Raw genomic sequence first — 27,942 nt, 5'->3', positions numbered from 1 at the left:
TAAATGTTAAGTACAGTTTTATGTAGTACTTTATTTTTTTCAATGCTCATTTTAAGAAACAGCCCTTTGTATGTAACTGGACTTTTGCTAATGATAGAATTTTACTCAATTACTCACATCCAATCATAGCATCTACATCTTATACATTTTATTAATCTGATATCTTGGCACACATTTCTCATCACACAAACCAAGTTTATTAAGCTCAAGTTTATTAAGACGAATGAAACCATATGTTTCTTCAGAGGTTTCCACATCTGGTCATGTAAATCGGACTTATAGCACTGATGGTTTTAACAAGATTTTTTTCTGATATACCAACAAATTTCAGTTTCCTTTAACAAAAAAATGAATCCTTCGATGTATCTGACAAGATTTTTCTGAAATGTTAATGATAAGCATAAACGCAAAGAATCTATACAATAAAAATGTGCTTTTGTTAATGAAACCAAAATGGTAGAGGCATAAAAATTAAACAGTATTCTGGTGCTCTTGGTTAAAAATGTAATAAAGATTAGCTCTTATCAGGGATATTACATTGGAGATTCTACTGAAGTAGTTTGGCAAAGAGGCATAAAAGGCTTCTGTGCAAGGCCATGCGGTGCAACTGGGTCGATCAAAACCAAGCCTTGCTTCAATACTTGTTTTGTTATCGAGCCTCTGACCTGATCTCCTTTCCCCTCGTTGGAGTTCAACATATGTAAACACTATGTTAGACAAGAATGAATGCATTCAAAATGGTTAATTAACAGTTAGCGTACAAAAACATTATGAAGCAGGTTAGGTTGAGGTAAAGAAAGAATATTAAAGTGACATAATATCTGACTAGGGGACAGCCTGTTTGATAAATGAATCAGTAAGTGCTAAAAAAAAAAACTACTGGCGCATTGTTATATGGCTTACACCGTCTGACTTGTTTACACCTTGTCATCTCGTGGAGAAGAGGTGACTTCCCTTGTAAAGTATAGGCAGTACACCAGCACTTGGTTAGAAATAGCATGGGTCAGCCTGGTCACATAATCCCAAATCAAGCCTTCACATACAGCTGTAGAGAAATCAACCACCCAGTGAATATCTTAGTATTCACACTTCCATCTCCTACTCTTAAGACTGCATGTGAAGGTTGTGCTACATATGGATTTCTTTCTTACAATATGCGCTTAATGATCACTTGTGCCGGGTTAAAACTCTGAAATAAATCTGCAGGAGAGGTACTGACTCCAGACCAGTTCATGTATAGCCTCAACAAGCCTGTCAGTTCGAGTAACGGAACAGATGCCACATTGAAATTCATGCAGCCATACTCATGTTGTAAGCGGTGGCCATTAAATGCACAATGAACAGTATCTTAAACTTCATCACCAAGACACAGCAAGGAAATACTGCGAATACTTTGGTGTGATGATGCCACAAGCACAGTCAAGTAAGCAATCACAACACCGAGATGTGTTGAAGTACTGCACAGACATTTTTTTTTACGTACTACGGCGGGCCTGTTCGTATACAGCAGCATCTCTGTTCTTCGGTCAGTATAGCAAGTACTTAGTGAATCAAAAGACACATTTATGGTTTCAGTACAAAGTGTTCACTCTACAATATGTATGGTAACAACAGTCAGAAAGTTAAAACATTGGACATAAGTAATATCTTTTTGTCTTTGCATTACCCTTCTAATTGAAACTTTGGTTAATAATACTTGCCTGTGCTTCTCTAAATACCATATGCTCCTGTGTCTGGCAGTAAGACTCAAGAAACTGAGTCAACTTTGCCTCTTTCCCGTCCTTCAAAATAAAATGATCCCTCTCTAATCCTAAGTCTGACCACTAGAGAGAAAGAAGAGAAATGCAAAATTGAGCTGTTTTTCTGCAACTAGCTACTCTCCCTTCATTTTCATCACTGTGCTTAGATAGGTCCTGCAAATCATTTATTTTATGAGTGGAAACTGGTCAAGATAAAGTGTCATCTGCTCCAGGCTAATGCAGAGAGCTAGTATGAACTGCAGTAGAGGTGTTCAGTTGTGCGTAGCATGAGGCACTGGTCTGTGCTTCCCTCTGGACCTCTGGTCAGTTTACTGGGTCTTCCACACGTTATTGAGTAGTTTGACCACCTCCTCGTAGATGACAAAGACTATGGCCACGTCCAAGCACACGCGGCCGAGCCTGGGAACTGTCCCTTTGTAGAACCTGAAGGAGGGACAAGATGGGATGAGGTTAGATGGTTTGTTGACGGTAGCGGAAACTAAAACATCGCAAAGCAAGAAGATCGGAGTCACTCACGCTTGCGGTCCTTCATGCTTCAAGATCTGGAAGGCACAGTCCATTGTGTTTTTGTAGCGGTGGGCCTCCAAACCCTAAGAAAAACAAGCATCTTAGAAAAGGCAAACCTGATGGCAGTAAGGAAATCATCAGAGGGGTGGGTTTCCTACCTGCATCCTGGTCTTCACCACGTCCAGAGGTGTATTTCCAAAAACGCTGGCAGCTCCGGCCGTCGCCCCAAACATCGCTGTGACAATTGGGTGCATCTCCCGTCTAGGATCATCCCCTTTGAGGCCAAATCCAATAGTGGGATTAATGGAGAATGGAAGGAAATAAAGAGGCAAATGCATCAATCAATTGGACAAAGAAAGGCTGATTGACTTAGACTGGTCCAAAAAGGACAGGGACATTGGCTCTTGTTTTCCAGCATGTAGGCTTTCTCACCTTTGTACCAATTTCGCAGTGCGTTCATCACATAAAATCGAATGGCCTGATTGGTTCCTTGTTTCAGCACAGTCGCGGTCAGACCTTGATATGTCCCCCTCACACCTAAACAAGTCAAACAGATTAGGTTTCAGTGTGGAGCACAAACCTCACATATACATACTGCTACTTATAGAGGGAGTTTGTGGCTGCTACTTTAATATTTTACAACAATATTTCATTGAAATACAAGCCCCTCAGATGATACTGATCCATCCTGTTCTCTTACCCTGTTCTCTGATAATCTCGCTGATTCCGTGAAAGAAGCCTCTGTAACGAGGTCTGAGGGAACACTGGTCATGGATCATCTTAACCTGGAAGAAAAGAAACACTTTTTTATTAGGCCAATATTTATTCAGATCAGTGTTGACAAAAACAAACGGAAAGAGCTTCCTACAGTAAAAAGAAATGTGTAGTAACACCCAGCCCCACTAACCTTGAGCGTCTCCATGGGACAGACGACCACGATGGCCTCTGCTATCCCTGCTCCTAAACCACACAAGAGGCTCCGCGTGTTATCTAACCGACCTGTAGCATCTCGCATGGGGTTGCTTAGCATCTCAAACGTGCCGAACCTGAGAGAAAGAGGGGAAGGTGATACATTCGAGAATAATAAGGGTCAGAGTAAGAAACAATAGGAGGACATTTATTTGACAGATTCCACTGTAATCCATATTTTGTTTTTAGAAGTTTCTGCTTCCAAACAACTGTCTCAATGGCACTATCCGTAACTTTGTACGTAGTAGTACAGTTGATTAATTGGTTAGTTGACTGACAGAAAATTTTTAAATTGCAAACATTCGATGGTTCCAGTTTCTCAGACGAGAGGGATTTGTGCTTTTTCTTGTCTTAACATTACAATACAGTAAACATCTTAAGGTCTCGAGCTCCTTGGACAAAACAATACATTTGATGAGATCACCTAGACTTCTAGAAAATCGTAGTGGCATGGCCATTTTTCACTATTTTGTGACATTTTTCACACAGATCAATTATTCAGTAATAATTACAGAAAATAATTAGCAGAGTAATTGATACTAGTAATCATTAGTTGCAGCCCTTAACATTCGCATGGCTTCGATTTAAGTAGCAAATAAATGCTGAGTCACTGCTTTGACATCAGTCAGCTGTTAAATTGATGTCAACTTTACAACCCTGGCAACACGTGATGCTATAAATCAAAAGAATGCAAGAGCCAAATGTGCTTCTCTACTGCAACTACATTCTGTTTTTTTAAGTGTATTCTTTACATATAATCTGTAAAGCTACTGTATATAACATGTGCATCCTCACCTCACTGCAGACTTGGGTATCGATCCATACAGCAGGGAGCTGAGACCTCGGTACAACCCTCTGAGTCCATGATCCTGCACGGTCAATTTCACGCAGTCGCCTGCAAACACACACACAGAGCATCCAGGAGTGAGTAATCCAGCAGAGGACTGGCACGCAGACCTACAGTCAGTCATACATACACACACACATACATGTCCCAGTGACCTTACCGATCCCTCTGTACCGTGGCGGGTTGGCTCTCTCGTCCAGCTGCAGCTGGGTCTTGACATACTCTGTGGGGAAGGTGATACAGATCTCGATTCCTCCTGCAATGCCACCTGAGTGAGAGGGAGGACGGGAGAGAAACACTGCTGTCAAGATTTGTTGACTCACTGTGCAGAATTGTTCTTGAATGTTCTGAGACCTGAAGGAACTTGCCTGCATGTTTCTATTTCAGTGGGGGGAAAAAAAGATTAGATGGATCAATTGCAGAGTGGTGCTGGTGCTGCTGGGATACACTATCTTTGTTTTAATTAAATCCTAATGTGATGTGATTGTACAGCAGTACTTGTATTGAGCTGGAAAGAACAGCTGAGAGCTACTGAAGGTAGCTGCCTCTATTACAGCAGCCTCGGTTAGTATCTTTACTGGTATTTTAGATTAATTCAGTTTAGATTAATTAATATAATGTGAGCGTAATAATAAAATACAGAAAATAGACAAAGATGCATGCAAATACATCATGGAACCTGCTGTAGCATCACTGCTGGCTGAGTGCGTTTTGACCCAGTTCTGCACGGATAGCATTAATGGGCGACAGACTGAGATTAGGCTGTGCTGTGCAGGGTTAAGCAATAGGCGACTATGGTGGAGGGTGTGGGGGTCTGCATTGCAAAATCAACCTGCAAGGATAGCCTTCCCGGGATGCGTTATTTTCCTCCCTCCGATCGCAGCGGCCGCCAGTTTCCTCCTCGCCGCGTACGACCGCTGGTGGGCCGGCAGAGAGCCCAGCCCCGCCACGGCGGCCAGACGCTGCTGCCGCCGCCGCCGCTGCTGCTGCTGCTGAGCCGAGCTCGGGCATCCTCTCTTTACACCGCAGCTCTCGCACGGTCCCTCGCACACCGAAAATGGCTTCAGCAGTGAAGACATTTTGGTCGTCCGAGCTATATATTTTTTAAGAAAATCCCACTATGATGGTGGTGGTCCCACACGGACAATGCTAGACAACAACAACACAGGGAGGCGCACCAATGTGGCGGCAGAGGGAGCATCAGTATTCAAATGACGGTCAGGTGATGGGGCAGGCCATTGGCTCACCCATGCTGCCTAATGCCATTATTCAGTCATGTGATTATGCATGACTTTTGGCGACCAATAACGTGGAGAATTCTGATGTGCCGAGGTTAGTTTTTTGTCTGACTGCCAACTACTGTGACAAGCGACAGCTCTGATCACAAACATTAACAAAAATATTATATCATTTTGCTTTTGAATTATAGAACTAGATACTCAATAGCATTATTACACACATTTAGATAGACAGACAGATGTACCCTGCCAATTATCAGTCTATGAAGTTCTAAAAGCAAATAAACATTAATGGACAAATTAAACTGTATTTGTAGATTGGTACATACTTCACTTAGCACATGATATTCAAGAATGTAGGTACATGAAAAAATACACTAGTAATAAAAATAAATACAAATGACAATGATAAATAGAAACAAATAGAAGGACTGAACTAGAATTAGGTCCCTATACAGTAAATATATGTGTAATATACACTGCACAGTCATAATTCACAACAATACAGTGTACAGTCATAGTGCCTGCATTTTGATATATAAATACTGGCATGGGATTAGTTCTACATTAAATATATGTACAAGTAGTCAGAGGTATGTGTTGTGTTTGTATGTTATAATAGAGGGATAGTGAGGTGTCATAAAACAGATTTACAGAAGTATATTTTTTTAATCAAAGGAATAAGATTAAAAACATACAATAGACTTTGTTTCCATGCAAGTGTGTCAAGTGTCATGCAATCAAGAGTTTGGTATATCGCTGTTGCCTCTTAATCCGTTTCTTTAAATAGTGCTCTCGCCATGCCAGGGTACACACACACACACACACACACACACACACACACATTGCCTCCCCCGATCACCCTTTACAATGAAACTAGGTCACTGTTTCCACACACACAAACCCACGACCCCCACCCCCTGAGAAAATCCACAGATACAGAGCTAGAGAGAGTCATTCACTGCCAAAACTTCAAACTAAAATGACCAGTTATTGTTCATACAGTCAACAGATTTGTAAAACAGGAGAATTTCATGCTTCATTCATTTATTTTTTGTCTATGCACAAGCACCAAAGCATGTGTTCAGAGCTCATACAAAGGGGTAGATAATGGCATAGAACTCCAGCTCAGGTGGGAGATGCTGGTAGGAAGACAGTATTTCCTCCAGCTGGTCTTCCTGTTCTCCTGTGTTGTCATTCACTGAGTAGACTCTCACCTGGGAGATGATCGACAAGAGCATTAACATGTTGCATCTTACATATGTGCAGATTCAGGCAGTATTGACCGTTTTTCTCACTCTGATTTTGTTGAGTAAATGCCTTTGTGTCAGTCTGATGTGTAGCAGCCTCTCCACAGTTCTGATTTCCAAGAAAGCCCAGACTCTCAGCTGCTCCAGACGTTCACACACCTTGACCAGCTCCAGCAACTCCTCATCTAGTGATTCACTGCAGTTGCTCAGGTCCAGGGTCAGATACTGCAAACAGACAAGATATGTACAAAATGTACAATTTGAATAGAAATTAATTCATTCAATTTCTTCCCCCACCTAATTCAATAAAACAGCCTTAAAATGTACTGTATAGACTTATACTTTTCAAAAAATATAAATAAAAATCTACAGGAACTCTTCATCATCTGTCCCTCTACTTACAGCACAGCACAGATAACAAACACTGTTGTTGTACCCATTTAATCCAATGCGTCAATAAGGCAAAAGTAAACATACAGCCCAGAGACCCATAAATGTGGCTGTTGTAGATTATTTATTTTTTCAGTCAGATAGCCTGTGTGTGAGTTTCCAGAGAATTGTCAATAAATAACAAAACATTTTTAGCTCCAGGTCCATGTCAGAGCCTTTTTCCATAGATTTCAGCTAAATCACAGCTTGGTTCAAACCTCTGGAAAAAACTACTGTTTCTTTGAAAATTTATGCAAAAAAAAAAAAAAAAGTATTCAGTTTGATCCAATCAAACAGTGAAAGTTTCATGGAAATCCATTCAATAGTTATAGAGACATTTCACTTCAAACTGTCAATGTGAACCTCATAGTGGCACTAGAGAAATCCCACAAGGGAAAAGTTTGATCTCTGAAAAAGTCAGGGGATTCCCAGGTTCAGTATGTAGTTGTTGAGATATTTCAGTTTACGCCACAGTAGTGGACCAACCAATCAACTAACAGACCGAAATTGCCATCCCGCGCCATTAGCATGGCTAAAAATCAAAGACTGGGGTTTCCTCCCAGATGTAATAAGGTGGCTTTGTGTATAATCTTTTGGTAAATTACTACATCACACTAAAATGACCTGAATTTATATATTTGGTATAATGTGTTTTTCAGTTTAACACCATCTCTCTACACTTTGCGTTCTGTAATGCTGCCTGTTCAGCACCCTGACCTGCAGGCTGCATCTGTATTGAGGCAGCATTCTACGGAGAAGGGGCCTGGCGCTCCAGTCTTCATCAGGGGAGTAGAAAGCTGTCATGGCAAATTCTGTCAGGGGAATCTCACGCAGCAGGATCCTTGCAAGCCGGTCAGTGTTGATGATTTGGTCCACTGTTAGTTTGACTCTCAGGTCCGGGCAGCTTGATGCCAAAGCCGCCCACGTGTCACCACACACCACCTTGAGATAGAGGATGGAACACAGACAGAAATGAACAAAGGAAACCTGAGGGGGTATAATTTTGACCAGTGGTATTTTAGTTACTCTTTCATCACTGTTGCTATTTCAGCAAGTGTTCGCAACCAAGACTTTTACACTAACCCCAAAGAATCTACACCTCTGCCTTGCCAAGAGGCTTGTTTCACTTGGTGGACTATGCAGGTGTGTGTCCTAATATTCAGCTCCTGAAAGCTGACATCTGTGATTTTTCAATGATGGCCTTCAGTGCCATCGCCCATCAACCCTCAATATAGGCTGTTCATTGGAGATAGACCACTGTATCAATGGTTGCTGCACCCCAGTTAACAATTCAGCAAGTAATGCTTATTTATTTGTTTCCTGCTTACCTGTCGGTGGGTCTCGTTCAAAGTGCAGTTCAGAGAAAACGCTTGCAAGGCGCTCCCAGCTCTACTGGAGTTTTGCCTCCGACCCCTAGCTGGCTGGAGAGCCATCAGCAGCTCGTCTGACAGACAGGAGTAACTCAGCTTCAGGCTGGTGAGGCCTTGCAGTTCGCGCAGCACACCGGGCACGCTGGAGTCGAGGTGGATATGCACGCCGCTGGAAAAGAATCCCTCCAAGTCCAAAAAAGAGATATAGCAGCGGGGTTCAAAACGCCTCTGAGAATACGACAAGGCAGAGAGCAGATCCAGACCCTAGAGGTTAAAGGATCAAGAATCAGTGAGAGTTTTTTTTTCTGCAATCAACACAGTTATTAAAAACAAGTTGGATGGTGGATGTGTAAAACTCCTAAATGGACTTTACATTTTCAAAATAGCATCATCTTTCCCCTTCTATTTTAAAAAAGACTCTACTCTTAGTTAACTTTGTAATTCAGATCCTTCTCATTCAGTTCAGTTACATTCATACATTATATTTGTATTTACTGACTATATGGTTTATTTCATTTTTACATCCAGCAGTCTCAGCTTCATTCCACAAACCACTGAAAGTCCTAAAGTGATATTGCTTTATCCTGTTTACACAAGATGATAAATTGTCCCCAAAAGTTAATAGTTTTTGCACAAAAGGGAAATTTGTTTTTCAGCACTTTGGGGCCCCATAGGTGTTTCAAGACACAGGATATGTTTGAGTTAATGTGGACCTGCACAGCACCAGAAAAAATCCCCTGCAAGTGTTTCCATCAGCATAAATCTAGGCCCATGCAAACACCATTTATAAGGTTAATGGTTCAGGACTATTGCATCTTGATTATTTCTGTGGATTTTGTTGTCTGTCAGCCAGCTTTTCCCCAGAATATAACGCACTCTAAATAATATATGAGCTATCAGTCACTGGTGATACTGATGATTCAGTATGCTCTGTTCAGCTTGAGGATTCAGTGTGTTAGAGATTCATACTGAACATTTCCAGTCCCAACCCTCAGCTGATGAGCTCTGATTTATCTTTGTAATACTTTAGTGAACAGCCGTGGCAGGGACATTTATGCTGAAACATTATCTTTGGACTGGTGTTCATATTCACCTGAGTTGTGCGGTTTCGCATTCCGTTCAGACAAACAGAGGTGAGCCTTGAGGCTCCTCTGTGTAAGAAGCGAATCAGGGAGTCTATCAGACAGTTCCTGAGCCCTAACGTCCAGGCACTCCGGTCCAGCTCCAGCCTTACGAGGGAGAGGGACTGCAGTGGGGCCCTTACTCTACAGAGACAAAATAATGTGCTGAATTGTGTAAAACCCAGATCTGATTTAGACCAGGCTTTCAGGAAACATATTCCTTTACCTGGTAAGCTCATAAAACAGCCCACTGATGGCTTGCTCCAGTCGCTGTGCCACCAATGACCTGCGAGGAGGACACACACAAACTTCCAGCCTCTCCAGGTAGACTCCCAGGTAGCGGGCATAGGCCACAGCGGAGCAGTATTCGGACTGCCTGTATTTGGAGAGGCGACCACTGAAGTGGAAGAAGCGGTAGCGCCAGAGGGAGGGAGAGCGCATGACATTGTGCCAATGGCGACAAACCATGTCAGCGCTCCTGCGATCACCATCAGGAAGACACCTGAACACCTGCCGCAAGCACACGTCAGGAAGTGACCCCCAGTGGCCCACCTCACCCGAGCCACCCTCACAACCTCCATCACTGAGATCTGAGCCGTCTTCGCTCATCTCCTCCTCACTGTTTTCATTCTCTAAATCAAAACCTTCCTTCTGAGCACTGTCTTTTCCATGCATGGGTACAAACTCTTCATCCATTTCTGTTTGGATAATCCCAGGATCACAGAATTTACCTAAAGAGAGTATGGCAAAGTTTTGGATTTCAAGAGGGATTTGTAGCGATTTCTGCTGTTTGTATCATCACTGTGGCTGTCAGTAAGTATAGTTTTTCCAGGTTATCCCACTTTAGAATTAGGAAAAAGTCACAAAAATCAGGAAAAGGTCAAAAAACATTACTTACCAAGAAACGGTAAAGAGAGATGACTATACCTGCAGCAACGATCAATCCAACAGTGAACTGGACAATGTGGAAGAACCTCAGAATGTTAGGGTTCTATGGTGACATCACAAGAACTCAGGTATCGGCTGAGTTCTCCATTCAGTTCAATTCAAAATATTCCATCTGTCCCTCAAGAAGCAAATCAAACCATAAAACATAAAGATACACAGTGACTTAACGTAATTGAATATCATGTTCTTTCAATGAACTCCATTTCTATATCTTAAAAAAGTCATTAAGGATATGTGTGTAAATGTACTTTAAATAGAAAAGGCACAAATCATTAATTTTGTCAATATTCTTGAAGCAGGGTAAAAGGCAGTGATTTTGTACACATGCAATTTATTTGTATGAGCACATCACTAAAAATATCAATGAAATTACACATGAGCTCAAAATAATGTGTAAACAGACAGTTGTTTAACAACAGAAACAGATATTGCACATATCCTCAGGTACAAAGTATTTCCTGAGAGCATTAATACAGAGAATAGAGAGTATCATTCATCAAGTACAAGCAACATTTTTCTCTGATGACGACACCATTTATTTGTTCGGCTTCCTCAGCCCTTCGAAGAGCAGACACTTAGCCTGTGAAGAGAGAAGGAAAACAGTTAGGGGCCCTCTAGTAAACAAAGTGACATAAGTGGTGGCATGTTTGGCAGAGACTGTGAGCTCATGTGTCTCTATTTATGTCCGTGTGCGTTTACAACCTCGTGCCACCGCAGTGTGTCAGGGGGCAAGCCCAGATGGCAGTGAGGGCAGGTGTGCGTCTGATTGGGCACTTCCTGGTTTCTTTGCCCCCAGCAGGGCCCCTCGCTGCCCCACAGGGGGCGACATGGGGAGTGAGAGGACCAAGCTACACCAAAGTGAGGACGAGGGTCTGTCTGGTAGTTCAGCTTCTGGCCACTAGAGGGCACTGGTGATGAAGGATCTGAGTCCTCCTGCAAAATAGGCAGATGGAGAGTTGTGTTAAAATAAAGGGAAATCTGCATAAAATAAAATAAAATCGCAAAGCTCAGTTTAGATGGAATTTGAGTTTTGAACAGTGACGAGATGAATAATGATAAAGGAACAAGGGATGGGTTGAACTCTCAGCAGCATGCCTTACACCTAGAGAAGACCAAATTGGATGGGCTGTATCAACCACAATTCTTTCAATCCATAAACTCATTATGATAACACTGCCTCAGTGGACCAACCCCCAAAAATGAAATGTTATCCAATATCATCATGAATTTAACTTTTGATTCTTAGTACTCCAAGTTATGAGAGTCTGTTTTCTCCATTTTAAATTACAGCTTACGGTTTAATGGACAGTAGAGGATTGTTTAGAAAATTATTTCACTTAAGTATCGCCATTAAAAGCAATTCTGTCATGTTCTAATGGAAAGAATTACCTCTGATAGAGGGTGCAAAAGAAATAAGATAATCATAATGAAATTTCATCTGGTCCTCTGTAAGATCATCCCTACCACAGCAAAGCTTTGGCACCTGAAACAGTTCTTGCTCAAATGTTTTTGTGCACCTGAGCATTTCTGTTTCATGTTACTTCATACTTGTACCCCACAACATTTCAGAGGGAAATATTGCCCTTTCTACTCTACTGCATTTATCTGACAGCTATAGTTAGTCATTATTTTAAGATCAAAGTTTTACATGCAGAGTTATAAAATATGATGCACAAACTACCAGACAGCATAAGAAGTAGCTTTGCTTCAACACAATACATTTGTATGTATTTATCATTTAAATTAATTAATATAATATCACACTGACTTTTGCTTGTAGTGGAGTAATTGTATTTCAAAGTATGGCTACTTTTACCTTAACAAGACTTGATTTTCTTTCTGCCACTGTCAGCTACATACAGTATAGTATCTCCAGAATATGTAGAATTTATTCCCTATGAAAATTGAGTATATACACTTTGTGTTCTGTCTATACTTTGTGTACATAAAGTATATATTTTACTATCAGTTGTATTCTGGTCCTTTATTGACTTATTTTCCTTATGAACCATTAGGTCTAGGTGATATGCCTACAAATTCTGAAAAAGGTTGTCATGAATTAATATGAAAAAATGTTTTTGTTTCATCGATATAAAAATGCAGCATTTCTTTTGATCTAGCGGGGTTACAAGAATGTTTATTTCTATAAAGATGTGAATTCTCTGTAAGACCAGGCTGCTTTTACCATGTCAAATCAGATATCCTTAAAATTGTAAAATTTCTTCACACCTCTGTTATTTTTATTGCTAATAGAAGTTCAGAGAAACTGCTTTTCTGTGTAACAATGTGTCGCATCAGCCTCATCTCAGTGAAATAATGTATTTAGTTAGAAATGCTGAAACCTGTTTAGAAGTTTCAGGACGATACTCTGAGTCAAGAGACCTCAGGCAATACCAGCAGGGCTCAGACGGGCGATCTGCAAAGACACAAACTGTTAAAAAGTACTTCACAAGGATTCAGTGTAATACACATCCCACAGATACCATGTATTGGTGAACTCTCTCTCTCTCTCTCTCTGTGTGTGTGTGTGTGTGTGTGAGTGACTTACTCTGTGTGTTGGAGGGATGAGATGACACTGAAGGGGGGGTCACCTCTTCCTCTGTTGGCAGGGGGGACAATGGGAGGCCATCAGCATCGTCCTGTGTGTTTGTGGCTATCAGAGTCTCCTGTAGTAATGTCTCTGCGTCACTGATACATAGATCTTCTTCAGCCTTCACCAATCATACCAACCAAGGGACACACCAACATCTTGAGCAAAAACCTGATGTCATTTCCCCTAACGACTACTTTCTTTGAGTTAAAATACATCTGGTGGAGGTAAATTTAGAGTATATATTATAAATGCTGGTGTGGTGTCGATTTTATTTTCTGTCAAATCTGACCTGACTGGGGTCAACCTCTTCATCATAGACTTCACTTTCAGCTCGGCTCTCCTTCTCTGGCTCCTGGAGGTTTTGGGGCTTGTTACTTTCCTCACTGCAGTTCTCAGTGTTAACCTGGGTAGAAGTCGTCCCACTGAGGTTTGAGAGAGAGGCAGCAGAATTAAAAAACATGCCCTCCTAACCGCCTTACTAGAAGGTTATCAGCCAATCAATCTTCAGCTGATTACACCGGCTCAGTCTCTACTGTTACACTTAAGGCGAGCACCTGATTCGTTATAAACATTCAGACTCTCCTTGCCTTACCTTTGGGTGCTTTCTCCCTGTTCCTCCCTCTCTTCCTCCATCCCTGCTCATATGTCTCCCTCCCAGGGTGCCTGATGTGTTATTTCTTCTTAATCCCACTGTTCTTTGACTTTTCCTCCTCTTCCTCTGCCCCTGTATGTTCTCCCTTAGTGTCTGCCTCTATCTCTCTCTCTCCCTCCCTCCCTCCCTGTGTGTGAAACGGAAACTCCAGGCTTTCAATATTTGATGTGTCTGAATAGCTCACAAGCAGGTTTCTGTAAAGAGTAATAAGGTGAGGGCTCTGATGTCTCTGGTGGAGTCTGCTTTAACATAAGCAAGGCTGCTAAGACCAACACTGAATAAAAATTCAGTGTCTGACAACTCCCTACAGAGCTCCAAAAACATCCATAACCCTAGAATAGAACATTAATCAGAGGCACAATTAGTTTATTCATCACTGATAAACAGTGAACCAAAAAACTGTGATGTATTCATAACTTTACATTAAAATATATCCTCCGACACCCAGAAATGCAGCTGCAGTGTGACCATCAGTTAATTCATCAGTGATCATCAGATTGTTGTCTTTGCATACCTTATGTGCTCTTATCTGTTTCTTCTGATCACACTGGTGTAGAGCTGAAGCAGCAGGTCAATTTACTGATTGATCAATTGATAGAAAAATAATTGTCAACTACATTGACAACTGATGAATAGTTTGAGTCATTTTTAGGCAAAATTTCTAAAGGTTACCTAGTTCCAGCTTCTAAACTGTGAGGATTTAGTCTTATGTCTTGTATATTAAAGGTGCTATATGTAAGATTTTGTAGCCAATATTAGCATTAACAGCTGTTTACTTACCAAACACTTCAGCCATCTTTGCGCTGACAAGACAAGAGGTTAAAATACGCCCTCTGGGCAGCACTACTTTATCATCATCTCCTGTTGGACTCAGGGCAGACTGGACGCCTCAGTGACTCTGTCACAGAGTGGTATTACGAGACAGAATGGGCTGGGGCTAGCTAGTTAACATGCTAACTTCCATAAAAGGAAAGTGATATTTCCTCCAGACTGGTAAGTAAACGCCGTTAGTGCTAACATTAGCTTTGTAACAACAGCAAAAACTTACATGTAGCATATTTAACAGAACATCTTTGGGTTTTGGACCAAACCAACCAAAACAAGTAACCAATTACATTTACTCAGATACTTATATACAGTTGTATTTGTACTTTACTTGAATGTTTCCATTTTATCCCACTTAATTCCTCTACTTCTAAATTTCAGATGCAAATATTGTATTCTTTTTTTTTTTTTACTTTACTACTTTCTGAAAGTAATAGTTACTTTCCACTGTATATAAGAAGAGACATGATTTGGATGAGATAGATCCGTATATGTGCCATTCTGGACATTGTGTTCATTCAGGACTGCCATCTTGTGCACACAACAGCACCATGACTGCATTGTAAGTGATTCATTCCACCAGCAGATGGAGGAAGAGCATTTCTTTTGTGGTTCATGAACTGCAGATGGCCAAAACAAGACCTGAGCCACATCACTATCCCAGGGAATTTCTGTCTTACTCTCTTCTCTCCTGTCTTTTGTCTATCTTGTCCTTTAATTTTCTGTCACCTAGTTCAAGAGCATCGCTTGCATGACTAGCTCTCTCTTTAGCTCTCTGTTCCTGTGCATTAACTTCTTCATTGACACGAGTGTGCCTTTGCAAACTCTAAATAATCTTGTAAGATATGATAGGCAGCACACATCAATGAATGCCATTTTCAGCCACAATTATCGACTAAATTATGTGACTTGGGTTTTAATTTCAGGGTCGTTTTGAAGAGCTGTGGAATGTGTGTCTGTGTGCGTGTGTGTGTATGCTTGCTTGCTTGTCTCTAAATGGTGTGTGTGTGTGTGTGTATGTTTGTTTGTATTTGAGTGTTTGTGTGTGTTGTGTGCCAGTGCGCTCACTGATGTGAGTGTGTGTCTGTACGTGTCATCCTGTAAGTGCATGGCAGGTAGGGAGTAATTTGAGTGTTTTTCCTGTATATGTGTGTTTTTTTGTGGGAGGAGTGAGACAGGAACATAAGTGGCGATGACTCACCAGTCTTTTGTGACAGTGGCGCAGAGAGAGTGCTTTTCACCCATTTCTCTCCCTTGGGGCTTGCATACAAGAAATGGAGAGAGGATCAAGAAGAAAAGGGAGAGGAAGATTGTGTGTTAGGGAGCATTAGGGAGGAGTGGGGGTAGGGGGGTGGGGGGGCATGGATAATTGGAGGAAAAAAGGGAGAAGATGGGAATGAGGGTAGGGAGTGGGATGAAGAAAGGGGAAAGAGAGATGAAAGGAGGGAGCAAAACGACCAGGGGTTGCAGAGATCATAAACAAAGGACACAGTTTCAAGAGAGAGGCCTTTGCAGCTCTGCCTCTGTTGTCCTAATGGCCAGTAAAAGCATGGTTGATGAGGCGTGTTACCTGGCAAAGATTACATTCAACAATGGTAGCTTAACAGACAGCAAAATTAACAAACGTGAGGAGGAGAGAGCCACGGTAGCGAGGTTCAGATTTAATTTGAAAAAGCTGCCTGAGGTTAAAAATCAACATCATATAGGAAAGTTCAAACATCTTGACTCTTTGAGCAGCTTTCATGCAGACAGAGATACTGCATCTAAAAAAGATATCTAAAGGCCACGAAGAGTCTCCGCAACCTACTGGATAAACAACCTAGCATCATAAACCGGATGCAAGGCATAAAATTTGCTGTGCATGCCTCAAATTGATGTCCTCTGAGGTGTATCCAGGGTAGATATCATTTTTAGCCATTTTGTGATACTAACACTAACCTTATACTTTTGCCCCAGGATTATCTATTTTAGGTGTTTGGTGTGTCTCATGTTTTTCTTGAATTTTTTTAGGTTTCTACTCTCATGACAGCTTTGGTATCCTCCTTATATATTGTGAAAAGCTGGCCAAGTACCAAAATGCAAAAAAAAATCTGCTCAGTAATTTACACATTTAACCATTAAATCAACTGCTGTAATAATTTAGAGCATGAAAATCAAATTTCATACTTTGTTTAACCAAATCATGAGTAATGCAATAAACTATTAAATACAGCACAACAAAATTTTATTAGTTGGCCACATTCTTCACTTAATGCACCAAGCACTGTACAGATTTCCAGTAATTATTTGTCAAATATAGAGTTCACTGGGTCAGAAAAGGTGTCCTGGCACGCCTTGGTGGTCTTTAACTCTGAAGTTATTTAATCACAGTCACAAATACTGCACCCAAAGATGGATCATGTTTCAGGTTGAACGCCAATTAGCAGCATTACTCAGTTACAAAAGAGGTGTGGAAATCAACACTTGGTGAGGTTTCAAAAAGCAACACAAGATAACTAACCAAATCATCTTGGCCTCAGTCCCAGTCAAAAACATCGCAGAATCAGGTGGAATCAAATCAACATATGGCAAACACAGCTGAGATGCATACAAACGAAAAAGAGGTATGATGGCAGGGTTTGTTGTTGTTTTTTTTTTTTTTGTAGTTTGATCTAATTTAATCTGTTTGAATGAAATAATCTCAAAATCTATATTTTCTTAATGAGAAAGTCTTGGCCAGAATAGCAGCATAATTATGCCTCACAACACAACACACTCAGAAAAAAATAGGAAAAAGGAAAAACCATCAACCACCATTTGCAGTACCAAAAAACAAGACATTGCTAGTTGCCATGCAACCTAATACGACCCATTTTTGTATTAGTGTTTGCAATGGTGATTTGGTCCTATTTCATGTAGTGGTCATGTTATTTTTTTTTTCCAAGCCATGTGTAAACACATCTGTTTGCACCAACTCTTGCAGAACCAGACCTTTTTGCCAGTGGTGGTCACTCTGTACTTTCAGTGCATAAACATTTGTATTACTCCTGTGTAAATTATTAAACTCTGTACTTTATGTGCATAGTTAATTTTGCTCGGCTAAAGTCGTGCTGACATTTACAGCTAAAGGTTGAACCAAAGTCCTACTGCTATAGAAATTCATGTTCATTATTTAATCAGATTTTGAAGGTCTTATAGCTGTATTAATTCAATATTCATTCATACTACTAATGGCTGCGCTTTTTTTTTCTTAGTGTTTCTGCCTCTGTAAATGCATGGGCTTCTTGGGGCCATTACTGATGAATTGCTGTGCTGTCAGACTCTTTTGTGCCAGGAGCTGGATGTATACCAAATTTTGTGCCTGTGAGAGTTGGAGGCTTTTGAAAAATTCAAATTGCATTTTAATTATAGCACACCCACCAGGCAAAATATAAATGATTACTATAAGGACGTAATGTGATCTAAAGCTTGACACACAATTAACCCATTGTACCGGAAATTTTTAAATCTCAATTGTGTGGTATGTCACAGAAATATGAATGTGGGAATGTAAATAGCAGCATCTCAACAATGCTCTTTTTGTCCCCAGCTTGGCAACAAGGTGTGAAAGACTTTTTGTAAAGGACTTTGTAAAAGGCTCCTTTTCATAAGCGACAGTGTGTGAGCTTCCTCTGTGTGGACTTCATGTATTACCAGACCAGATCTGCTTAGCCACATTCTCAGGTCTCAAACCTGTTAAATCTGCTGTATGAGGGAGAAATCCATGTGGTAGAAAATAAAATAAGCTCGAAATACATTTTTAAAAATATATTATTAGTCTTAAAAGTCTCCCATTATGCTCCATCTTAAACATCATATTCTAAGCAAATACTTTTTTCGGATTAGAAAAATACATGTAAATTCACTCAGACATTATGCATTGTACCACACAGACTTTATACCAGTGTTTGCATGTTTTTAAAAGACATGTAGCACATTGCCACCATAAATCATCAATCCATCAATTTTGATAAATCAGAGGAACTTTCATAATGTTATATTAATGTTTAAATGCCAACTTAGAGACACAGTACACAGCACCTGTCACTGGTGTCAGCTAGATGACCGAAATCATCTGGTGGAGGGTTGACTCCTGTTGCTATGGATGACATCATGTTTCTGAATTAATTCACTCACTGCTGACGTCCACAGTGATGGGTTAACAGGTGACCAGATTATGACGGTGTCTGTTGAATAAAATATCCAGTACAATAACATTTAATTAATTAGAATTTTTTACTTGATATATTTCTAAAGAAGTTAAAACATAATTTGATTTATAGTCATTTAAAAATCTAAATAAACAAGAACACTTTATTCAAATGAAATGAAATGAAATGATTAAAGCAGTATTAGATATATAATCCATTTTAACTAAATAAAATCAAATTTTATTTTGATAAAACTGAATCAATCAAAAACTAACTAACTCATTTTAGATCGATAGATTTTCAGAAGTATTTCCTCACCCAGTCAGTAAGGAGCTTTTTTATCTTAGTTTTGTGAATATGACCCTATAGGATTTTATTATCTTGTTTTTCAAAGGCTCGATCTCCAGAGTCAGGAAAGGGGAGATGTTTGTCCACTATCGTGTTAGATCTGTAGAGATAAAAGCTATCATAGCTCAAAGATAATAGCTGATGATGACACCTGAGCATGTGGATAAAAGCGAGTTATGTTGTGATGTTACTGATGGAGGCAGCATTCAGGGCAACTCAACATCCAATCACTAGCAGCTTCTAAGTTGATCAGCCTGCACTGTATTATCTTCTCAAACCCAGTGGTCGGCAGTGCATCAAACTGTAATTATGCAGCCAAACCTAAAAGTTCATTTTAAGTACAACTAAAGATCCCAAAATTTCAAAACAATACAGTATGTCCAGCCCAGTCTTTACCACCGGCCACTGCTACTTTTAGCTTTATAGCAACTGCCTGTTTTTAGAGAATGATACAGAATGTATTGGATACTACAAGATAATGTGGAATAAGATAATTGCTCTACTTAACAACCATTTGCCACCAATTTAGCACGGCACACATTGTTGGACGTAGGACGGACAAGATCAAAATCAATGCAGCAGAACCTGATATATTGCGTTGTTCTTCACTATCAAAACTTGCTGCCGACATTACCCACACTGTAACTCAGGCCATCAACAGTTGGATATTCTGGTGTGTGATGCCAGTACTGATTAATGATGCTTTGACCTGATAGCCTCAAGCAAAGATGAGGAGGGGGCTACAGAGGTCTGGTAAGCTCACCTCTTTTAAACTTGTAGTCTTCAGACCAAACCCACACTGATTCATGATATTAAGTAGTGCTCCCCAAGACCTGTAAACAGACTTTAATGTGTAAAAGTTTCAGTAAAGTTCCATCTTAAGAGAAATAAAGGGGAAAATACATGTTAAAGGTGCTCTATGAAAGTTTTTTGCTCTTGCTACCTAGCCAACGTTAGCATTAACAGCTGTTTAGGCTACTTACCAAGCGCTTCAGCTGTGGTTGTGTTAACAAGACGAGAGGTTAGAATACGCCCTCTGGGCAATGCTCGTTTTGATTCTCTTATGTTGGACTGAGAGCAGACTGGATGCTACAGTAACTCATTATCACACAAAAATATTATGAGAGAGGACAGGTTGGGGCTAGCTGCTAGCATGCTAACCTCAGTAGAAGAAATGACAGAAATACAAGCAAAACAAGAGTTAGCTTTAGCATTATTTTCTACAGCTGGAGACAGCTCTTGGCGAGTAAAAGAATGAAGTTTGATGCTGAACTTACAATGTTTCTTCTAGACTGACATATAGCACCTTTAAGGTATTAATTATTATTTAAGTATTATGCCAAGCTATGATAATTACCTGTTCATTGGCCTTTTCCTACCAACAATACAACACAGCATTATGTCATATTATTGCATTGCTAGGCATATAAGAATTTTATAGACAGGGTCACTTACTCAGCTGTCAGCTGCTCCTGTTGACACTGGTTCCATCTTATTCTTTATTCAAGTCCAATGGGCTGATAGCCAGTAGCCAGAATTGAGGCCACAACAAATAAATATATTATATCTACAGAAGGTACAAGCTGTAATGAAAAATCTGAATTCATAACATGGTGCCCAAAAATCACTCAACAAGGCAAGACAAATCCCTGAAAGGTACCATTCCAATCAACTGGTGAGCAAGCTGGCAAGATAACCTGCGATTAGACCATATTGACAGCCTGTTAATCACTGTCAGGGTTTGTACTACTGACAGCATACATAAGGTTTGTTTTGATGCCAAACAAGCAGCAGCCAGAAGCACTTCAAGGAATTATAGCAGAAGGGCATATTGCCCGTGTGAAGTGAGAGTGAGGAGGAGGTGTGGAAACAAGATATGGCAAAACCTATCTACCAAACACCTTTCCACCGGCCGATTGGCTGGCTCGAGGCAGGAGCGAACATGACTCAATCTTTATCTTGAATGCCAGCAGCTAAATTACTATACAGCTCAAAGAGAATGTGTCTGTGTGTGTGTGTGTGTTTGAGTGTGTGGTCCTGCGCAGTAAAGTGTACAGATGGATGACTCATCCACCAATCATGTGACTCATCAATCACTGCAGTTACCATTTCCCTCCTCCCTTCTGAATTTTTCCTTTCTTCAGTTATTCCTCCCCCTTTTCAGTCCCATTCTTGCTGTGTTTTCTCATGTTCATTTTAACTGTCTGGGAACATAATGAACTCCTTCTATAGGTTTTTTCCCCCTTCATTTTGTCTCCATATTGATGCGACTATGACATATATGAGTTGTGCTGTCACTAAGCTGTGACTGATTGTCTTCCTCTTTTGCATATTTTGATTTGTTTCATTACACAAGAATCAAGTGTTCTTGCTATATGCTGCTGTACAAGTACAACATAGCACTCTCCAAAAAGCCATTAAAAAACTGAACTTTAATAAAATAATTGCTTTTATTTTTTATCATATAGCAAAACTAGTAATCATCATGCTGTTATTTACACATTGCACGGGCATATTTATTTCACACTGTACATCTTACAATGCTAAAGGTGACATCAACAACAACACTCTCCTTTTACAAGACAGATGGCTTCACTGTGGACACAGTGGCCCTCTTCCTTTGAGATTTCTTTTTTTTATGTTCACAGTTTATTCAGAGAAAACAACCATCTTGAATTCTCCATACTGTTTTATTTTTTCTCTTTTTTTGTTCTTTTTTTTTTGTTCATTTTTTAAGATGCAAGTAGAAAGACGTGCATTTAACGGTTTAAGCACAATCCCTGACTCCCCGGCCTGAAACTTTTCAATGAATTTTCTTCTGAAAATGAACAGAATGTTTGTAGCCTCTTGGTGGAGATCTGTTTAAAAGGCTGCAGAACAGATAGTGTGATTTCAAGTATTTTTTTTTTCTTCTTTTTTCCCCCCCTTTTTTGGAAAGAAAGGGAAAATAATGAGATCATGGATATGATACAAGAAAAAAAAGGCAAAGTAACAATGTGTGAAGACTCAAAAAAGTGTGCAAGTAAGATGGGAACTGGACATGAACAATGAGAAAAAATGAAAAAGTATATATATATATATATATATATATATATATATATATAGAATAACTCCTCTAAGGTCAAGGAGTACTGTGTGGTGGCGGTGGTGATGGTGGATCTGCCATAAATGTGTTGACACAATAACTTCTGGATCCCAAAATGACTGAAAACCCTTAGTCCACCAGGTTGGAAGTGTTTAGTGTTTAAGTTTGTGCTTTTGGAGTCCACAGGGTTTCTACATTGGGACCGACTGTGATGATAATATTATGCATTATGATATTTCCCTTATAGAACCATGGTGCTTGTAAGGCAAAAATCTGAATCTTGAGTTTGAAAAAACTGAAATGTGTGTATTTGGCACCTTCACAAATTGCAGCTGTTTAAAGTTGATCCAATCGGGAATAAGAAAGGCAAACACACACGTCAAATACAACAAAAAATATACTGTCAAGATTTGACAATAGCAGTGTTCAGTTTTTCTTTTTTTTAGACTTGTGTAGATAAGAAGTAATCGAACTACTTTAGTTTTGTAATATGACATACAGAATATAAAACAAAAGATACAAAGTGATGTTGTAAACATGGTTCTCTTACAATGGGCACATCTGCTTGTGAACGTGTCAAAAATGTGATTATACTGTATGTGGGCATGTTGATGTATGTGCGTGCCTGTGTTTGTGTGTGTGTGTGTTTGTGTGTATGTGTGTATGTGTGTGTGTCCTCTATAAATCTCTGAATAATACAAGAGCATCAGAGATCGACCTGAATGGAGGCAGACATACACCATGGTATGTTCTGTTTCAAAATGTAAACTGAGCAAGAGGCTGAACATGGTTACAGGGAGCTTAAACTGGGACCCCTCCATCCACTCCCTGACCGAGAAAATCAACAAAAAAATACAGTGATTTAAACAACATAAATCTAACTTTTTACTTCTTGACCCTTAAATTCCCATCAGGCTCAAAACACATATCTCCTCTGAGTCTTTTTTTTCACCTCTCTTTTAGCTTTTCTCCAGCTACTGTATATCTATCCCACCTCTTGCAGTCCCTCTGATCTGACAAATGTCCCAAAAAGTCTCTCAATACATTCTGCGCTTCATGTAGATCCTCTCAATAAAGTTTTCCAGTTCCTCCTCACTGTCCAGCTGGGGCACCAGCCCATCTTCCTCATAGTCATCTCCCGGTGTGATTTGTGGGTAGTAGTACGTGGGTCGCCTGCCTCTCCTGGGTGTGGTTATTGGTTTTGGGGGAGGTAGGGGTTGGTAGGTCCGTGGGTGAGGAAGGATATAGTTAGAGATATAAGGGGTGAGAGGCAGGCGCGGCGCCGACTGCTGCCTCCAGCCCTGTCCACGGTTCTTACCCCCGGCCCTGTGCCTGCGCCTTGGGGCCTGGAGGTCAAGTTCCTGGGGGCCGAATGGCTGGTCTCTGGAGGGGGAGGGCTTGCCATAATATTGTGGTTTGGGATATGGGAAATAAACAGGGTAGTATGCTCGGTATGGCTTCTGGTAGTATGGGTAGGAAGGGAAGGCTAAAAACTGTTTCTGGGGTTTGTACCAGTAGTCAAGCTGCTTCTGAGGCTTATACCAATAGTCCTGCTTGTATGACTTGACTTTGTCCTTGTGCCATTTCTTGTTGGACTTGTTGTACTTATAAGGGGCTTTCTTGGGGTTTTTTGAGGCTGTGTAGTGGTAGATAGGCGGAGCAGCCAGAGGAGGAGGTACCAGAGGCCTGAAGCGCGGGGCAACAGGGTTACTGTTGGTTGGCTGCTGTTGCAGCTCTTTCCTTTTCTTCTTCTTCTCCTCCACATCGCTAATAATCTCAATCACATCGTCGGCAGGCAGGTGAAGCTTGCTGCTGATCTCGATGAGCCTGTCGATCATCTGCTGGTCCAGGTCGTCTTCATCAGGGAGCACCTCCTCAGAGCGCTTGTCCTCGGCGGTGTTTCCAGCTGCACCCATGCTGCTTTTCTGCCGGGGCTTCATGTAGGATTGCTGCTTCCTCCCCATGTACTGCAGCAGCATGTCGGAGGCGATGTCTGCCAGCCTCTGCTCCTCCTCCCTGGCTCGCTCCGCCTCCTCCTGCTGCCGGAGCACCTCTTGCTTCTCTGCACGCGCTCTCGCCTCCTCTTCCATGTGGGAGAGACTCTCCTCCTCCTCCTCAACCTCCTCCTCCAGCTCCTCTCCTTCATCCTCAAAGTCATCCATGAAGTTGCCCCCTTTGATGGGTCGATTGCGGGACTGGTTGTCCTGCCAGTGCAGCTTCTTCCCGGCTCGCGCTAGCTGAGTGTTGTACGCCTTGTAGCCCTTCAGTGGAGGCAGGATCTCATTATCTTGGAGACCCAAGTCAATGTTTTGGAAGTAGCCTCTTATTTTGCGCTGCAGAGAGGGATCATCTCCCTGTGACGTGGAACGTAGTCTGGCGTCGTCTAAGAAACTTTCTAAATCCTTTCCGTCCTCCTCCTGCCCCTCCTCTTCTTCTTTTCCTCCCTCCTCACTTACACTATCAGGTCCCACATCCTCCACAGACCACCCTGGATCTTCCTCTGACCTTGTGTTTTTATTCTCCTCCTCCCTTTCCTTTAAGTCATCACCCTGAGCAGCTGTCAAATGGCCCACAATTAGCTGTTCAATAGCCTTATCAGCCCTTCGCCCTTCCCTCTCCTCCTCCACCCCCCTCTCTCCCTCTGTCTGCCCCGTTCTCCTTATCTCACCACCCCCCAACCCTCTGACGGAGGGCAGCTCCTGAGTCTGATCCTCTCCCCAGTCTCTGTCCTTGCTCGCCTGGATCTCACCACCCTCTCCCGGGTGGTCCAGGGCCTCCAGGAGGACGGCGAGCACCTGCACCGCTGGATCTGTCGCTTTATCTGACCGCTTATCTTGACCCCGGCCCCGGTCTAGGGACGCGTCGTCGGGGCCGGAGGGGCTCTGGGGCAGGGGCGAGAGAAAGGGGGCAACGCTGTCCTCCTTACGGTCTGTCCGGGTGTGCCCCTCCACCCCTCCCTCCCCTTCCTCACCCCGCACAGGGGCGGCGCCAGCCAGCTGTGGAGTGACAATGAGCAGGACCAATAGGATGAGGTGGGCTGTGGAAGGGGCGTGATGACAGGTCATGACCATGCAGAACTGGCAGGAGGGAGGTTAAGCACCTGAAGAGGAGGGAAAGAAGGCAGAGGGAGAAGGACAAAAGACATGAGAAATGATTCCCACGTCACGTTTTGTTCTTTTTTTTCTCTGGAATAACAATCATGTGGAATTTCAGTTACAATATGAACATATTTGGATTTTTCTTGAAAAGGCCAGACTAAAATATAAAAAGGATGTCTGGTAAGAAATACAGCCTGCCAAAAAAATATCATTAAGATTATCAGTAATTTACAAATTCCGTATCTTTTCACCTTGAAGCCACCATACAAAAGCAGTTAACACTGTGAACAGTGTTTTTTTTTTTTTTTTTTTTTTTTTCAAATGAACATTTGACGCCAAAGCACGCACACAAACGCAGTCTAACGAGCCATGCCAGATGCAACAAAGAAAGTTGCACGGTTCCTATTCTCTTCTGACATGACTGATTTTTTTATTTATTCTGAAAATCAAACTCAAATCTGTAATACTTATTTCTTAAAAGGTTGCCATTGCTCTGTAACCTCAGCGCATCTGTAAAACACAGATGAAGCTATGATCTGACCACAGAAACCAGTCGTGATTCTTTAGATATTTGCCGCGTAAACTGTCCGTGTCTGTCAAGGGGAAGGTAATAATTTGCATACAGAAACTGCGCTCCGAACCTAAACATTAGCCATTTTTTTTTTGTCTGTAGTCGTGCGTTAACCCAGTCATTATCTTCCCATCGCGCGGATTAATTGATTGAGAATAATGCACACTCTGATGTGTTTTTTTCCCTCTTGTCTTGAGATTTAACGAGGCAAACTGTTAAACAGTTGAGAAACGCCCGTTAAAGAGCTGAATTTTCAGCCTAAATTTCTGGTATATTAAAAAAAATGTCTCACCTCTTCCTCCAAGTCAAACCAACCGAAACGCGCGCACCTGCCATTTTAAAGCGTCTCTTTCTTAAGACAAATAAGACGGGGAATACGAATTGATCCGAGGATTTGTCTCCGTATCAGCCGTGATTTTGGTATTCCGTGCATCAAAGCGGTGTGACAAGGATGCTGGGTATAAAGACGGCACGCACGGGGAAGTCATGCGTAAAGCTGGTGGCTACGGTTGAGTTATTTAACCCTACGGTCCCTGAGCGGTCCATCCAAATTGTAAATGAGCTCTGATGTTAGATTTTTAGGGGGATAAAGCCTTTTTTTTAGCACTAGGAACGTGGGGAGAGCAGTCAGTAAGAATCGCGGCTTTGTCCTTGTGTGGTGGGAGCATGTTTCTCCTCGGTGGCAGTGGTGGAATGCAGACAAGCGCAAATTTGGGCAGCACAGAAACAGCGGGCAGCGCAAAATTTTAACTGTTTCCATTTTTATAAACTGGATCAGCAAGGTGGGAAACGAAACAAATCCTCTCAATAAGATGGCTGACCTACAGTGTATGAATGAGACTCAGATTTAATTAGAAATTAATAACTGAAAATCTATTGTTCAAGTCTTGTTGTGGCTTTGAAATCCTAAAAAAATTGACAAGATTTTTTTTGTCACATTCACGTAGGAAAAATCGCAGCGGAAATTTTTACAGGAGCCTCTGAGCTGCAGCTGCACACAGAATTATTTATTAAATATAATTGTCTGCGCATTATTGAGGCTTAATTCCTCAATCATCCCCTCAAAATAAATAGAGAATAACAGATTTCATTGCTTTTTGTTATAACACGTTCTAATTATTATTATACATTTTAATATATTAACAAAAAACTTGGTTTGTTCATAAATGAGTTCATTTCTCAATTCAGTAAAAAATATATTTAAAAATAAAATAGTTATGAGTATATTGCTCGATTACTTAAAGTTATAAAATGGATTCCGTTTTATTTAATTTTGAAAAGTCTCGTAGAAACAGTCCTAGTTCACATCTACTGTACAATTAGACAACCAGCAGTCGCCCAGTTGCAGCAAATAGATCAATTCTACTGACAAAGTTGGGATTTAAAAGAAATTCTTCCGCACTCCACAAGCCTCAGTTTTCTCTTTTTATGAATGAAAATCATAATTTAATAATGACTAAATAAATAACACTAGGAAAATGTCCAAGCCTGTCTGATTAGTGTGGCTAGTGAATAACAGAGAATTAGATTTCGTTCCACTTACCTGGAGTCCCACTCGGGGGGGTGGGGAAGTGGTGAAACTCACAACGCGGGTAAAGCCAAGATTATTTCATGAATAGTGGATCACCTGAGAGAACCTCTGTCTTTTTTTTCCCCACCACTCTCTCTTCAGCCTGTGACCAACATCAAGATAGAAAAAAAAAAACACTTGCGGTTCTTTATTTAGTTGTGTGGTGTTGTTAGTAAGGCAGCAGCACTCGTGCTAATGTACAATTGAGTGAATGTTTTCAGCACCACGGTCAGCGCAACTTTATTGTATATACCCTCGCTGGACCACGTGACTCCCCCCCCCCACCACCACCACCCATCCCTCCTCCCCACCCCCCCTCCAACACCAACCCCACCCCCCAGCTGCAGGCAGTGCTGACGTCACTCCCATTGATAAGAATGTTGGTGTGGAGATGGCACTGTGAGTCTAGGCTGGCCCCAGCTGATGAATGAACGGAAATGGCATGAATGAAATAGTACTTTTCCTCAATGAAAAGAGAAAATTGTAGAGATAGAGCTGGTACGCAGCCATTTTCCTTCTCACATATTAAAGGTTAGTGTGTTGCTTCTTCCTCCCTTGTTCCTTCCTTCCTCTGCTCTGGGCTTGTTTCAGA

General features: G+C 41.2%; 3 protein-coding genes across 3 annotated transcripts; all 3 read right to left on the bottom strand.

The window, feature by feature from the left end:
• Positions 1-191: 191 nt before the first annotated feature.
• On the bottom strand, positions 192-5,198 carry slc25a1a (solute carrier family 25 member 1a). The gene is made up of 9 exons (XM_018691806.2): positions 4,916-5,198; positions 4,244-4,351; positions 4,032-4,131; positions 3,175-3,313; positions 2,968-3,052; positions 2,700-2,804; positions 2,426-2,541; positions 2,277-2,350; positions 192-2,183 (listed from the first exon to the last, which is right to left on the bottom strand). Exons 1-9 carry the CDS (start codon positions 5,160-5,162, stop codon positions 2,069-2,071), a joined length of 1,089 nt encoding a protein of 362 aa, XP_018547322.1. The 5' UTR covers positions 5,163-5,198; the 3' UTR covers positions 192-2,068.
• A 354-nt stretch (positions 5,199-5,552) lies between these two features.
• Positions 5,553-12,392, bottom strand: LOC108893623 (F-box only protein 39). Its single transcript, XM_051078687.1, has 7 exons — positions 10,390-12,392; positions 9,718-10,222; positions 9,464-9,635; positions 8,329-8,634; positions 7,718-7,942; positions 6,620-6,796; positions 5,553-6,538 (listed from the first exon to the last, which is right to left on the bottom strand). Exons 2-7 carry the CDS (start codon positions 10,185-10,187, stop codon positions 6,413-6,415), a joined length of 1,476 nt encoding a protein of 491 aa, XP_050934644.1. The 5' UTR covers positions 10,188-10,222; positions 10,390-12,392; the 3' UTR covers positions 5,553-6,412.
• A 9,065-nt stretch (positions 12,393-21,457) lies between these two features.
• Positions 21,458-27,567, bottom strand: si:dkey-175g6.2 (uncharacterized). Its single transcript, XM_018692615.1, has 2 exons — positions 27,324-27,567; positions 21,458-25,211 (listed from the first exon to the last, which is right to left on the bottom strand). The coding sequence occupies exon 2, from the start codon at positions 25,180-25,182 to the stop codon at positions 23,149-23,151; it is 2,034 nt and encodes a 677-aa protein (XP_018548131.1). The 5' UTR covers positions 25,183-25,211; positions 27,324-27,567; the 3' UTR covers positions 21,458-23,148.
• Between the last annotated feature and the right edge of the window lie 375 nt (positions 27,568-27,942).

Source organism: Lates calcarifer, linkage group LG20 (assembly GCF_001640805.2).
Source record: "Lates calcarifer isolate ASB-BC8 linkage group LG20, TLL_Latcal_v3, whole genome shotgun sequence".
Classification (NCBI taxonomy): Eukaryota; Metazoa; Chordata; class Actinopteri; family Centropomidae; genus Lates; species Lates calcarifer.
This window is presented reverse-complemented; position numbering and strand designations above follow the sequence as displayed.